General features: G+C 44.7%; 1 protein-coding gene across 2 annotated transcripts in view; it reads right to left on the reverse strand.

The window, feature by feature from the left end:
* LOC126354844 (uncharacterized) overlaps positions 1–15,832 on the reverse strand; it is a 62,115-nt gene that overhangs the window by 17,887 nt on the left and 28,396 nt on the right. For both annotated transcript variants that reach the window (XM_050004824.1, XM_050004825.1), the window contains one exon: positions 10,883–11,195. In XM_050004824.1, the coding sequence (XP_049860781.1) occupies positions 10,883–11,195 (313 nt within the window). The remainder of the gene's footprint in view (positions 1–10,882; positions 11,196–15,832) is intronic.

Genomic DNA, 15,832 nt, shown 5'->3' on the forward strand with positions numbered 1-15,832 from the left:
GACCAGACGGTTTCAATTGGTGAGAGATCTGGAGAATGTGCTGGCCAGGGCAGCAGTCGAACATTTTCTGTATCCAGAAAGGCCCATACAGGACATGCAACATGAGGTCATGCATTATCCTGCTGAAATGTAGGGTTTCGCAGGGATCGAATGAAGGGTAGAGCCACGGGTCATAACACATCTGAGTTGTAACGTCCACTGTTCAAAGTGCCGTCAATGCGAACAAGAGGTGACTGAGATGTGTAACCAACGGCACCCAGTACCATCACGCCGGGTGATAAGCCAGTATGGCGATGACGAATACACGCTTCCAATGTGTGTTCACCGTGATGTCGCCAAACACTGATGCGTTCATCATGATGCTGTAAACAGAATCTGGATTCATCTGAAAAAATGACGTTTTGCCGTTCGTGCACCCAGGTTCGTCGTTGAGTACACCATCGCAGGTGCTCCTGTCTGTGATGCAGCGTCAAGGGTAGCCGCAACCATGGTCTCTGAGCTGATAGTCCATGCTGCTGCAAACATCGTCGAACTGTTCGTGCAGATGGTTGTTGTCTTGCAAACGTCCCCATCCGTTGACTCAGGGATCAAGACATGGTTGCACAATCCTTTACAGCCATGTGGATAAGATGCCTGTCATCTCGGCTGCTAGTGATACAAGGCCGTTGGGATCCAGCATTCCGTATTACCCTCCTGAACCCACCAATTCCATATTCTGCTAACAGTCATTGGATCTCGACCAACGTGAGCAGCAATGTCGCGACATGATAAACCACTATCATGATAGGCTACAATCCGACCTTTATCAAAGTCAGAAACGTGATGGTACACATTTCTCCTCCTTACACGAGGCATCACAATAACATTTCACCAGGCAACGTCATTCAACTGCTGTTTGTGTATGAGACATCAGTTGGAAACTTTTCTCATGTCAGCACGTTGTAGGTGTCGCCACTGGCGCCAACCTTGTGTGAATGCTCTGAAAAGCTAATCATTTGCATATCACAGCATCTTCTTCCTGCCAGTTAAATTTCGTGTCTGTAAAACGTCATCTTCGTGGTGTAGCAATTTTAATGTCCAGTAGTGTATTACGGAACTGCTTTGTGAACTGAAATGGGAATTCCTGGAGGAAATACAAGTTCTTTCCATGAAACACTATTGAGCAAATTTGGAGAACAACATTTGCAGCTGACTGCAAAATGATTCCACTGGCACCTACACACATTTTGTATATGGACCGCAAATACAAGATAAGAAAAATTAAGGATCATAAGGAGGCATACATACTGCTGTTTTTCCCTTGGTCTATTTGCGAGAAGAACAGGGAAGGAAATGACTAATAGTGGCATAAGCTACCCTCTGCCATGCAACTTATGGTGGCTTGCAGAGTGTGCACAGGCTGTTCACAAGAAAAAAACAGAATTGTGAGGAGGGTGCAGGGAGAAGATGAAGCAAGCTCCGCCCAGTGACTTTCAGCACATAGGCTACCAAGGGTGAAGTGCAATCGAAGGGGAGGAGGGAACAATTTGTGTTTACCTCACGCAGTGCATACTAGCTATCAACTGCTAGGTACTGCACGTGTACGACAGTAAAAACTGAAACAGAGGAATAGAAAAAGCTTACAGGATTCGTGAAACCGAAATTGATGGTTTCATGTTGAATAATAATGTTTGCTGCTACTAATTCCAAATTATTTCCTGCAGACAATTCAAAATTAAAAAGAGCCAAAGTAAAACTTACATTTTGGCAATAATTGCCATTTTTTTTCGGCTGTGGTCATGTAATGGATCACAGGAAATTCTTTTTGGTTTATCACTCATAATTGACTGCCCATCAGGGTAAACATTTGCATGGTGTGTGTGTGTGTGTGTGTGTGTGTTTGAGGTTTACGGGCGCTAAACAGCGTGGTCATCAGCGCCCAAGCGCATAGAAACAGGAACACAGGCGGTGAAGGGACGAAGACGGACGCCGAACAAGGAGAACGGCTAAAAGACACAGGCCTGACGCAGTTCCAAATGCGCACATACAGAGGCAAAACAAGAGGAGAAGAAACACACTAAAAAAGGAAAGGAAACACAAGGAAAAGAGAACAGATACCGAAGTGAAACAAGGAGGTAATCGTGACTGGCGGACCTCTTACCTAAAAACTGGGTGCGCCAGTCACCCAGCAGCACATTAAAACCTTCTCCCTAAAATCCGAGGCAACAGACTGGACAGGACACAAAACCGTAAAACCTTAACCACGGTCGCTGCGTCGTCTTGCAAAATAGAGGGCAAATCCGGTGGCAAGGAAACCACCGCCCTCTGGTCAGAGAATAAAAGACAGTCAAGTAAAATGTGGCGGACAGTAATCTGGACGCCACAAGCACTGCAGATTGGGGGGTCCTCCCGCCGGAGTAAAAAACCATGCGTGAAGGGACTGTGTCCAATGCGGAGGCGAGTGAGGAGAACCTCATCCCGCCTGTATGACTGGTAGGACGTACGCCATGGTCGCGTAGTGGCCTTTACCAGACGCAGCTTATTGTCAGAAACTGCCAACCACTCCTCTTCCCATTGATGCATAACACGAAAACGCAAAAGGGAGGTTACAGCATGGAGGGGGACGGCACATTCAACAACGTGAGGGAGGGAACATGCATCTTTGGCAGCCACATCCGCCAGTTCGTTTCCCCTAATACCCACGTGCCCCGGCACCCAGCAGAAAGAAACCTCCTTCCCCTGCCGTTGCAGGTGGAGTAGGGCATCATGGATGTTCTGGACGACCGTATCCGCTGGGTACAAGTGTTGAATGGTCTGAAGGGCACTCAGGGAGTCAGAACAGATGAGGAACTTAATACTGGGAACACATCTCATCTGCTCCAATGCCCGCAATATTGCAAACAATTCGGCATCGAGGATGGTAAACACCGCAGGAAGCCGTAACTTGACGACTCGATCAGGGAAAACAACAGCACAACCAACAGTGTCCCCCTGTTTAGAGCCATCTGTGAATACAGGTACATGGTCCGGATGCTGGTTTAAAATATCGTAAAATAAGGAGGTAAAAACAAACGCCGGAGTGCAGTTCCTCCGGTTCTCCGACAAGTCTAAAAGGATGCTGGGCCTCTGGAGCAACCAGGGAGGCAGGCGAGTAAAACCTTGTCGTTGGGGGGCCACACGCTCCACACCAAGGGACTCAAGCAAATGCTTGGCACGAATCCCAAATGGTTTTGTTGCCCTGGGACGACTGGAAAAGAGACGTTCCATAGGCGGTCGGGCAACGGTAGGGTACGCAGGGGAGGTAGGACAGGCAAGGAAATGACACACCCGTCGCACCATGAGGAGTTTCCGCCGGATGGCGAGCGGCGGTTCCCCTGCCTCAGCACACAGGCTGGGGATGGGACTGGTACGGAAGGCACCAGTGGCCAGCCTGATACCCTCATGGTGTACTGCGTCAAGGATCTTCAGATACGAAGGCCTTGCTGACCCATACACGGTGCAAGCATAGTCAAGACGCGATCGGACGAAAGCCCTATAAAACTGCAGCAGACGCGCCCGATCTGCTCCCCAGGACCGATGGCTCAGACACTTCAAAATATTCAGTGCCTTCAGGGCCCGCACCTTGAGGTCTTTAAGGTGAGGCAACCACGACAACTTGGAATCAAAAGTGAGGCCCAGGAACCTCACAGTGTCTCTAAAAGGAAGAACGGTGTCCCTCAGACGCAATTCAGGGGAGGGAAAAAGACGCCGAGAACGATTAAAATGAACACACACAGATTTGTCTGCAGAAAAGGTAAAACCCGTCTTTGCAGTCCATGCCTCTAAGCGCTTTATCGTAAGCTGTAACTGCCGACTAGCACTGACAAGACTGGAGGAAGAACAGAAAACAGCAAAATCGTCCACAAACAAAGAGCATTGGGCAGGACTCCGAATAGTGGACGTGATACTGTTAATAGCAACGGCAAAGAGGGTGACACTTAAAACGCTGCCCTGAGGAACACCATTCTCCTGCACGTACAAATCCGATAGCACATTACCAACCCGATACCGAAAGAGGCGGTGAGAAAGAAAGGACCGAATGAAGATGGGGAGACGGCCACGAAAGCCCCACTCATGGAGTTGATTGAGGATAAGGCGGCGCCAAGTAGTGTCATACGCCTTATTAATGTCAAAGAAGACCCCTAGACAATGCTGGTTACGTAGAAAGGCCTGCTGGATGGCGGCCTCAAGCAGGGTCAAGTTGTCTATAGTGGAACGACATCTCCGAAAGCCACACTGAGAGGGGCTAAGGAGCTGCCTGGTCTCGAGCAGCCAAACCAGGCGGCGGTTGACCATGCGTTCCAACGTCTTCCCAACACAGCTCGTCAAGGCAATACTCCGATAACTACTGGGATGCGTTCGGTCCTTCCCTGGTTTGAGGAGGGGAATCAAAATTGCCTCCCTCCACGAGTCAGGGTACGTGCCAGATAACCATATCATATTGAAACAGTTCAGGAGAACTTCCTTGGATGGCAGCGACAGGTGCCGCAGCATGCTGTACCGGATTTGATCATGACCAGGCGCAGTATCATGAGCCACAGACAGTGCAGAATCCAGTTCCCACATTGTGAAGGGGCAGTTATAGGGTTCAGAATTTAGAGACCGGAAGTCCAAGTGACCCCTTTCGACGGCAGTGCGGTAGCGGCAGAAATCTGGATCACAGTTAATAGTGGCGGTAGATTCCGCGAAATGCATGGCCAGTGTCTGAGCAATGTCTCTTGGCGCCGTGAGGAGACATCCCTGATGCAGCAATGCCGTGACAGGTAGCTGGCTGAGTTTCCCGGAAATCCTCCTGATGGCTTCCCATACTTTCGTAGAACTAGTGGAGCGAGAGATGGAATTCAAGAACGATTGCCATGACCGTCGTTTGCTCTCTTTAATCACCCGCCGCGCTCTGGCCCTTGCCACCCGAAAGGCCGCAAGATTGTCAGCTGAGGGACGGCACTTGAAGCGGCGCAGTGCTGCACGGCGGGCGCGGATGGCTGAGTGGCACTCAGTGGTCCACCAAGGGACAGGACGCCTCTTGGGATGACCGGATGACCGTGGGATGGACAATTCAGCAGCATGAGAGATCACGGCTGCAACATGGTCTACCCATTCGTGGACGCTGGCACGGTGTTCCAAAACAGCCAGTTGGCTGAAAAGTGTCCAGTCAGCTCTGCAAAGGTGCCACCGGGGCGGCACTGGTAATGCCACAGCCTCATCCAGGAGGCGAATCCAGAGGGGGAAGTGGTCACTAGAATGGAGGTCAGCTGCAGCCTCCCACAGAGCAGAATCCGCGAGTGCTGGAGAGCAAAAGGAAAGGTCAATAGCCGATGACGATCCGGAAGCAGTACAGAAATGAGTGGGAACACCAGAGTTGAGGAGGCACAGTTCTTCAGACATCATGACGCTTTCCAGAATGCGACCCCTGGGGCAAGTAGTCGGAGAGCCCCATAAGACATTATGAGCGTTGAAGTCCCCCAGAAGAAGAAATGGGCGAGGGAGTTGGCTAATAAGGTCCGTGAGAGCCTCAGTGTCTATCGCATCCGGAGGTGGTAAATAAACAGAACAGACTGTGAGCCTCCGACCCACAAGAATGTCAACTGCAACTGCTTGCAAGTCGGTGACGAGAGGGAGCTCAGATGAGGGGTGCACATCACGGACAAAAACTGCAACACCACCCTTTGCCCTTTGCCCCGTCAGATCATCTTTTCGATATGCGGTATACCCGCGTAAAGAAGGAGAATCAGTGGCCCGAAAATGTGTCTCTTGGAGACATAAGCACAAAGGGCACTCTCGTATGAGGAGTTGTAATTCGGCCACATGCGTCCTGAAACCATTCAGGTTCCACTGTAATATGGGAGCCAGTGATCAGGGTGGCTGAACTTTCACCCTGCCTCTGTGCTTTGGAGGAGAGACCGTACTGGCCGGAGATTTATTCCTGGGGCGAGAAGATCGCCCCCGGTCGACATCAATGTCCATAAGATCCGATGACGACCCACGGGAGATGTCAGACAGTACGATGGCATCATCATCGGACCGACGCTGACTAGTCTCCTCAGGTGGCAGAACCTTCATCTTCTGAGGCTTTGTCTTGGGGGGCTTGGAATGCAGAGCCTTGTCAACAGTTGGAGGTTGACTCGCCTGGGCAGAAGGCGTCACATGGGGGGAGGCCGGAAGCACCCCAATGTCAGCAACCACGGCCTTGTCCAATGTAGCGGGGAGAGCCGCAGATTGCAAAACAACCGCAGCAGCACAAGTGCACTGGCAAGCGCAGGTTTTAGTGCTAACACTAGCAACATCCGTTTGTGTAGCAACAGTGGCCAGTTGTACCGGTTTTTTGAGAGCGGAAGCGAAAGATGTGGAAAACACAGGAGGTTGCATGGCCTTAAAGAGCTTCTTGGCCTCACCATAGGGGATGCGCTTAGATGTTTTAATCTCCTGCACCTTCCGCTCTTCGAGATAGATGGGGCAGATCCGGCTCCAGACAGGGTGACTCCCAGAGCAATTCACGCACTTCACAGGCGATGAACAATCGGCTCCGTCATGGGCAGGCTGACCACATTTACCACACGTGGCTATTCCATTGCACCCCAACGTAGTATGCCCAAAGCGCTGACATTTAAAACAGCGCATTGGGTTGGGGAAATATGGCCGTACGGACAAACGTAAGAACCCCGCTTTAACATGCTCCGGGAGTCTCGGGCAACTGAATGTGAGAATAAACGAGTCAGATTTGACGAGGTCCCCATTGACTCGTTTCATAATGTGCTGCACGTCAACAATTCCTTCGTCAGCCCACTCAGATTTTAGCACGTCTATGGGGATATCCACCAAGTCCCTACACGTCACAACACCCTTACTATAGTTCAAAGTGGAGTGGAGCTCGGTCTCGACAGCGTACTCTCCTAGACAATTTGCTTTCCGAAGGGCAGCGACTTGACGGGAACTAGAAGTTTCAACTAACAGAGTCCCATTGCGCAGTCGCTTTACAGATTTCAGTGTTCCTGCAATTCCCTCAAGACCCTTGTGGATGTAAAAGGGAGAAACCCTCTCAAAGCTACCCTCCTTCCTTTTAATAATCAAAAACACATTCTGATTATCAGCATGTGCTCCGTTACTACATTCTGTTAAATCTCTAGCAACGCCAGGCGCTGGAGGACTCACAGCGCGTAGCCGCTTTTTCGATTGGGTGTGTTTTCCTACCAGTGGCCCACCCAAGCCACTGGTAGGGGGAAAAGTAGAGGTCGAAGGGTCCATTGTGGTCCCACGAGCAGCTAGGGAACTAAAAGTCCGCTCAGACAGAGCCCCGCGTGCCTGAGTAAGCCTTATACAACTGGGGTGCGGCAGGTGCCCCAGAGGTTGCCCGCTTGCGACTGTTCCACCCCAACAGCCATGCATCTTCTAGGCGCGGAGCACACCGAAAGATTGAGGGGTTTTTATAGAGGTTGGCCTTCCTCGCAATCCAGGCGGTCAAGCCAAGATTACCATTCCCCGCAGCACACAACGTTTCACCGCCGCGCCGTACGGTGGTCGCTGAAGCATGTCCGGGGGTTACGGTGACAGGACACTGGCGGCGCAGACCAGTCCCCAGCTCAGGACCCCGGGGTCGCCAAGCCCGTACTCAACAAGTGAATGCTGAGCCCCTGGGGGCATTTGCATGGTGTGATAATACCTGAGACACTAACCTACACAACTGCACATGCGGATTCAAATGACTCCATGCAAGGGAAACAAAACCAGGAATTCCTGCAATCAGTAATGGTGATTTTACACACAGAAATAAAGTTATAACTCTGAAGTAATTCAGACATAGGGGGAGGCAGCTCCGAAGCACTGCCAAACTGAATAATTTGAATTGAAATTTACTTCTCTTTGCCAGATATTTATTGTGGTTTCCCAGAATTATAAGATTTCTGAATTCTTTTCACATTAGTGAAGCTTGCTTCTATGTAGGTAAATGTTTGCCCTATCAGCCAAGAGAGAAGGTGGGGCAAATCTATTTTTCCTCTCTCACTCGCAACATTCATTTTCTTGCTCCACTCTGTAAAGTACTATCGCTTTCCCTACTCTGGTGAATGGAAAGTTTTCTAGCACTGCCAGTGATGGCCCAGGAACCACTTTGTCACTCACCAACTTATGTATCAATGTGCAACACAACACAATACTCACTTCAGAATGACTACATATGCAAGGTTCTGAATTAGATCACTGTGACTGGCAGCAAACAGACACAAAACATGAGTGAGCTGAAGTCGACTGACCTCTACTGACTTCCGTCAATTCAGATTAGAGAATCCTCATCCTCTTCTTTATGAACAAACTGGACTCTTGTATCTAGGTGTTCTCAAACAGAATGGATCTTTCACCCCACAATTGTTTGTGCACTGCTTTGAAACTTTCAGAGTTAAGAGGCCAGGCCAGTCGGTAACAGCACTGTCAGCCAAAGGCAGGGCTCCAGGCTTGAATCCTACATCAGCACTCAGCACTAACTTTCTATTGAATGCTCCACAAGTGAGAAAATTTGAGAGATTTAAATGCCAGCTCTCTTATCTCCTATGATGTCCTGTATCCCACATGAAAAATCCATTCAGACCGTTTTTCATGCAATAATGCTGACAACCCATGAACTGATTATACTAATCACTATGTACTATGGGATTGTACAGTAACTAATTTGGTGTGTTGTGGTCCCACCACATCACATATCAGTGAGGCGGATTTAGAGAAAACTTTTGAAAGTGTTGCCTAGAACACAGTATTTGAAATTTTGAAGGTAGCAGGGTAAAATACAGAGTGCAAAAGTTACCTACAAATTGTACAGAATTCAGACCACATTTATATGAGTGAAAGGACGTGATACGGAGGCAGAAACTGAGAAGGGAGTTCGATGGGCTTGTAGCATATCCCCCATGTTATTCAGTTCGTATAGTGGAATAAATCTAGAAAAAAAGAGTTATGGCATCAGGAGAAAAAATAAAAACTTGAACTTTTGTCTAAGGCTTCCTAATTCTACCACAGAAGGCAAATAACTTGGAAGATCACTTAAATGTAACAGATGATGTCATGAAAAGATGTTATAAGCTCAAAATCAAGAAAAATAAAACAAGGATACGCTGCATAGTCAAATTACATCAGTCGATGCTTCAGAAATCTGATTAGGAAAAGAGAAACTGAAAGAAATAAACCAGTTTTACTATCTGGGGAGAAAAAAACTGACACCAATAGAAGTAAAGAATGATTCAAATAACACATACTCAGTAGCTAAGTAAACTACTACAGCACTAAAATAGGAAAAATTCTCTAAAGATGTCACGCCTGAAAATCATAATTGGAGCAGTACGTTACTATTTAAATCATTATTGACACAATTGCTGCTTTCAAAAAACATTGTTTATGATGGATGAAATTAATAAGTAAAGAGGCTATAACATTCAGACTGGCAACAACTAGAAAATATTTCCTGAAAATGAACAATATGTTGGTCTCTAATATGAATTTAAATTTTAGGAAGTGTTTTCTGAAAGTATTCACCTAAAATGCCACTTATATCAATGTGAAAGGTGAATGCTTAACAGTGCAAACAAAATGAGGACAGCACCTTTTGAAATGTGGCATTACTGAAAAATGAAGATTGTATCAGTAGACTGTATGATGTAATCAAGCCTGAGACATATTCAGAATTCTTCAATGCTTTTGGGTATTGGTAATTTCATTTTATAAATTTAAATGCTCATATAAAACTGTAACCACTAAAATTCATTATTTCAAACATAATTAATTATATCTTATATGTTTAGAATAAATTTTGAAGATTTAACATACAAATCTGTAAATTTAAATCTACCAACTTTTACCTAATAGTTATCAGTCAATATCTTTGACAATGATGTAAATATCGTTGCTTTAAATGTACTGCTGCTTTGTGGATACTTGGTGGGAAGTTCTGTGGTTATGGAGACAAGACAGGTTTGTGATGTAGCAGAAAGCAGACATTGTAGCTGGAACTGATAGCTCAAGGGAGCAAATGAGAGTTATATTTTGTTGTTCCGGTATTTGAAGAGTTAAAATACAAATAATCAAAGTGCATTTTTTTTTATTTTGTAGATAGAGATTCACCAGACTCTCAGAATCCTAGCATCAGTGGATGTTCTTTCGACAAAGCAAACCTGCAGAAGTATTGTATCTCCATAAAAAGACAAGGAAGCCAACTTCAAGATAATCAGTTAAGTATAAACTGTATTTTAGTGTAATGTGAATATATTCTTCAATGCAACTCCATCCAGAACAATGACAAATCCATTCAATGGACAAGTCTTTGTGTAACTAGTATTGAATTGGCACATAACAATTGGTAACTAACAAAGAGGAACTGAACTGAAGGGGAGAGAAGAGAAATTCATGGCACATCTTCGGTACAAAAAAGACTAGATTGATAGGACACATCCTGAAGGATCAATGAATCATTAACTTGGTAATATAGGAAATAGTGTGTATAGGGGTGCGCACAGGGAGGAGGGGAGGGTGAGGGGTGAGGATTGTACAAGATTTGACTACTGTAACCAGATTCAAATGGATGTAGGTTGAGTTAGTTATGCAGAGATGAAGGGGCTTGCAGATGAAGACTTAAGTGGAGAGCTGCATCAAACCGATCTACGAACTGAAGACCATAACAGCAGGGGATCACACTTTTAAACACCATAATAAATTAAACAATTATAAGGAAGTCAACTTCAGAGCTTAAATTAAGCAGGGTGTCTCAGTGAGAGATGCAGCTCATAAAATAACAGATTTTCCACAGCTGCAGACAATGTTAGAAGTAAAAATGCAATAGGTGCAACATAAGTTTTGTGCAGAAGGATTAACCCTGTGACATGCTTACCAATCGGGTGAATGCAGTCCTGTGTTAGGGCACACTGCACCCATGGCAGCATCAGCTCCCTGTGCACTTCCGCCGTGTTGTACAGCAGCAGCCTACTCATCTCCACCATGCGCAGGAACAGGAAGTTTTCTGCAGTTGTGCGAAAGTAGTCGAACATCTTGGGATGTGTGAGTGAAGAAGTGGCGTGGTGTGTGGCCCAGCTCAAGACAGCGCCGCCCTTCAGGGCTGCCTGCAGGAGTGGCTCGATGCGACTCGTTACCAGGCGCTGATCATTCTCCAGGAACAAAACGCCACCAGCTTTGTTCAGGGCATCCTGCGTCAGATTACAAATGGAGCACAAATGTTGGTAACACTCCCTGCACATGTGCACAATTTCCTTTATTGTGAATGAGGCTGTATTTACATTTATTTATCCTGCCAAAAGCAATATATATGTACACATCTTAACTGCAGACAAAATATAAACATTACAAATACTAAACAAGTGCAAAACAGAACTTGTCAATCTCGCATGTGCACTGATCATAGGTTTTGCCAAGTCCTCCAGGTCTGCTCAGACCCTCATTCCACCGAATACAAACTCAACACTGAGAGGCCACCTCTGGTGATTAGTTCTACTCCTTGTGGTACTGAAACACAATCAGTTGAGTTTTCAAAAACAGCCGCAAGTCGCAATTTGCATTTTTTATTATGACCGGATTCGCTCTTCAAATGAACAAGGGCATAGTCAGAAGATGCAGTTTAAAGTCAGCTGAAGCGTTATCTAGCCTTAACAATTTTTGGCAATGTCAATGTCAATATTTATTACTGTACTTTGAACATAAGTTTAAGTACTATAGTACAGGCAAATTAATCTTTAGAGCTGTCAGCCAACTGTAAAGGCAATCCTAGCCACTGTCAGCCAACTTTAAACTGCATCTTCAGATAATACCCTTGTTCATTTGAAGAGCAAAACAAAAACATAATAAATAAATACCAAGTGCAACTTGTAAAACTAAGTTCTCGAAAATTTAATTTCAACAATCACTCCCCCTGCAGACAATGCTTGCTCTTGGTAGACTCAGTTGAGTGACTTGGAGCTATTCCATACATCTGTGGGGCCACAGGGGAGTCTTCCAAGTATGATCCAAATTTCAATGAGCTGGGATTTAGCACACCACATTTCTAATACCATTAGCTGCGAGTTCTTTGCATTTCTTAGTGAAATTCCCTTTCGCCTTCAATTGTAAAAGTGCTTTCTGGTAACTTAACAGACAATTTATGATAGAGTTGCTTTAGTTTTCTCTTTTCTGGCTGCTATGTCATATCAAACTGCAGTGAGACAAAGCTTCTCCAACAGTGCAGGCCACATATTGCTTGTAATACTTAGCATGTCTCAGTGATAGTTGCACAACAACTGCTTTAGTAAAGTGGGATCAGTACCATATGGGGTATGTACAGCAACACAACACTAGTGCAGACGTCCTCACAGATTCTTGTTATGCTTCCCAGGTTCTTGTTTAGAATTTGCACACAACATTATTCCTGCCAGCCACCTTCAGCTATGTGTTCAGGCAGCATTGCTTCAACACGAATCTGGTTCTGTAAGAGCCCAGGACAAGAGTGAAGGCGTCATTTTTTCCGAAACAAATTGTTTTTCAATATAGTCCCTGTTTAAGGGTCTACACTTTGCCAATGGTTCATCTAATTTTTTAACACTTCCAAATATATGTAATTGTCAAGCTGATCAAAACGTGCCTCTGTCTCAATGATGACCACTTCATCTCAGCACAACTTTTTTACCTGCAAGGCATTCTTTTATGTCTGGGAAGAAGAAGAAGAAGAAGAAGAAGAAGAAGAAGAAGAAGTCATAGGCACCCAGGTCAGATGAATGTGGGAGATGGGGTGGATGTGCCAACAACATGAACCAATGTGTTAACACAATGTCAAAGTGAAACAATACTTTCTTTTCTAAGCTGTCCAGTGTTTTTCCTTTTTCTAAAAAGTCTATGTATGACACACTTCACATCCCAAAAAATATCACCATGATTTTTCTGTTCGAAGGGACAGTCTTCACCTTCTTTAAGGCAGATTCACATGAAGCAACAACTGTTTTGATTGTTGCTTGATTTGGACAATAAATGTTGAATACAGCTACTATGTCAGTGACAACTTAACACAAAAGTCCTGCAGATGTCACTTAAATTGCTGCAAACACAACTCTGCAGTTGAAAGCTGTGCCTGCTTGTTGTCAGCAATCACAGAACCCAATACTCAATGATTTGTTTTGTCAGCGGTTGGTAGCCCTGCGCCTGCTATACGGATGTCTGAGTCACAGCTGTCGTAGAAGATAAGTAATTTAAGCAGTAATAAATTGTTTTTAACACTTTAAACTAATTTATTACGTTAATTATAGTGCTCTTCAAACATATCATGAAAGGTTTTTGTCTTACTCACGTATTTTCACAGTAATCACGTAAAGTTCGTTTTGTTTACATATCGCGGCCAGGACGAACTTTTGAGCTTTCAGATTAAACTTCATACCACAATTTTAAGTGCATTTACTGATAGTTTAGTGTGCTAAATACGTTTGCTGCCCCTTTATATCTGTAGAGCATTGTCATCTCTTAAGTAATTTCCAGTAATAAACTTCTGAACCACTGTTTACATTGTCGTGAGTAGGCCTAATTTTTCGTACACATATTTTCATTGTTTTCCAGTAACTTAATTGGCTTTCTGTCACTAGATCAATTTGTACCATGAGTGTAAAGTGCCTGACGTGCCGTAGAATCGTTAGCTCCGGGGTCTGGTGTGATGGATGTAGTAACTTTTTTCATTGGGGCGATTGTAGAGGCGTGGGAATTGGGAAAATGAGCGAGACTCATCAGTGGTTCTGTAGGCTATGCAGTAGAGATAGAAAGATTGTGGAACAGGAGGGGAAAATTGCTGCCCTTCAGGCTGAGTTAGATGAGGCTAGGCGAGAACTGGGCAGGTTAAGGGGGGAGAAGGGTGAACAGGGGTGGGAAGTGGCAACAGGCATAAGGAACAGGCCAAGAAATTCTTCTGACAGCTTTGTTATTAATGTAAAAAATAGGTTTGACCTGTTGCCTCAGTCAGAAACTGATGAGCCTATCGCAGAAGTAGATGTAGACAGGGCTTAACAAGCTTTCAGAAGCAAATTGAATAAGAATGTAGGGAAGTCTGCAAAGAGAAAAAAAGTCTTGTTGCTAGGTAGTTCGCATGCTAGGGGTGTGGGCCAACTTCTGCAGGATGAATTAGGGTTAGAATACCAGGTCACAAGTTTTTTCAAACCTAGTGCTGGACTGGGGCAGGTTACGGAGGAGTTAGGTTCACTATGTAGAGGCTTTACTAAGGAAGATACTGTGGTTATTATGGGTGGGCCGGGCAACAGTATTGACAGAGATCCGGGGTACAGCATAGAGTGTGACCTGGCAAGGGTTGCATAAACATCGAGTCATACCAGTGTTGGGTTTGTGTCGGTTCTGGAGCGCCACAACCGACCTCATTTGAGCTCTTCTGTCAGAAGAGTTAATTTGGAGTTGGAATGGCTACTTGGATCTGGTGCAGGGTCACACATTGGTGTGGTTCCTGTTGATTCACTCTGTAGGTGGGACTATACTAGACATGGCCTACACCTCAACAAGAAAGGGAAGTGTAAACTGGCTGGGGTGATAGCAGGATATTTAAAGGGGGGAGGAACTACATCTCATGGTGGACACTTTTTTTTTAGTGTAAGATCAGCGTCCAGAGGGAAGCTCAGCCAGGCAAGTACTAAAGATGTTAAAATAGTTCAAGATACCCACAAAAGTAAAGTTAAAAATAATGTTAGTATATTTCATCAAAATATTGGGGGATTGAAGAATAAAATTGATGAGCTTCTGCTTTGTTTAGAAGATATAGAAACTGAGAATGTAATAGATGTACTATGCCTGTCTGAGCATCACATTGTCACTGATATGCAAAAGGTTAGCATCAATGGGTACAAATTAGCTGCACTGCACATGTAAGTAGAGGTAATATGAAGAGTTGCCATATATGTCAAAAGCTTCCACAGTGTAAAAAATTTAGAAACTAAAAAAATTTGTGTAGAGCAACATATGGAAGCATGTGCCACTGAACTAAAACTAAATGATTGCACTTTCATAATTGTAACAGTGTATAGGTCCCTCTCAGGGAATTTCCAGCTATTTCTAGAAAAATTGGATGCTTTGTTGTGCTATCTGTCAGACAGGAGGGAAGCAAATTATCATTTGTGGGAATTTCAATGTTGATTCCCTGAAAGAGTGTAATAGGAAGAATGAACTTGTAGTATTACTCAATTCTTTCAATTTGAGCTCCATCATTGATTTTCCTACTCGGATAACAAAGAACAGCAGGACATTGATAGATAACTTTTTTATAGACCAAGATAAGTTTAAGGACATAAATGCTTATCCTGTTGAGAATGGTCTTTCAGATCATGGTGCACAGCTAGTTACAGTACATGACATAGCTCCATGCAGTATATCAAACCAGAATTTCAAAGCAGTGCATTCAATTAACAATATAAATATTGCAAACTTTAGGGAAAGCCTACAGCAGCTAGACTGGGATGAAGTGTATAAGGAACCCGATGTAAACTTGAAATATAACTTATTTCACGATACATTTTTAAGGGTATTTGAAAATTGTTTCCCCAGAAAATAGTTAAACATAATTCCAAGAAAACATATAAAAAACCTTGGCTAACTGAAGGAATAAGAATATCTTGCAACCGTAAAAAAGAACTGTATCTAACAGCAAGAGGGAGTACTGACCCCGAAATGAAATTTGTTGTTAATAATCAAACCCAGTTCAAAAGTAATAGTAGTGTGCATAGCTATAACACCAGGAGAAAGGATGATCTTCACTATGCAGGGTTAAATCTGACTTTGGCACAGAAAGGTGTAAATTATGCTGCCACGAAAGTCT

This window comes from Schistocerca gregaria, chromosome 3 (genome assembly GCF_023897955.1).
Source record: "Schistocerca gregaria isolate iqSchGreg1 chromosome 3, iqSchGreg1.2, whole genome shotgun sequence".
Classification (NCBI taxonomy): Eukaryota; Metazoa; Arthropoda; class Insecta; order Orthoptera; family Acrididae; genus Schistocerca; species Schistocerca gregaria.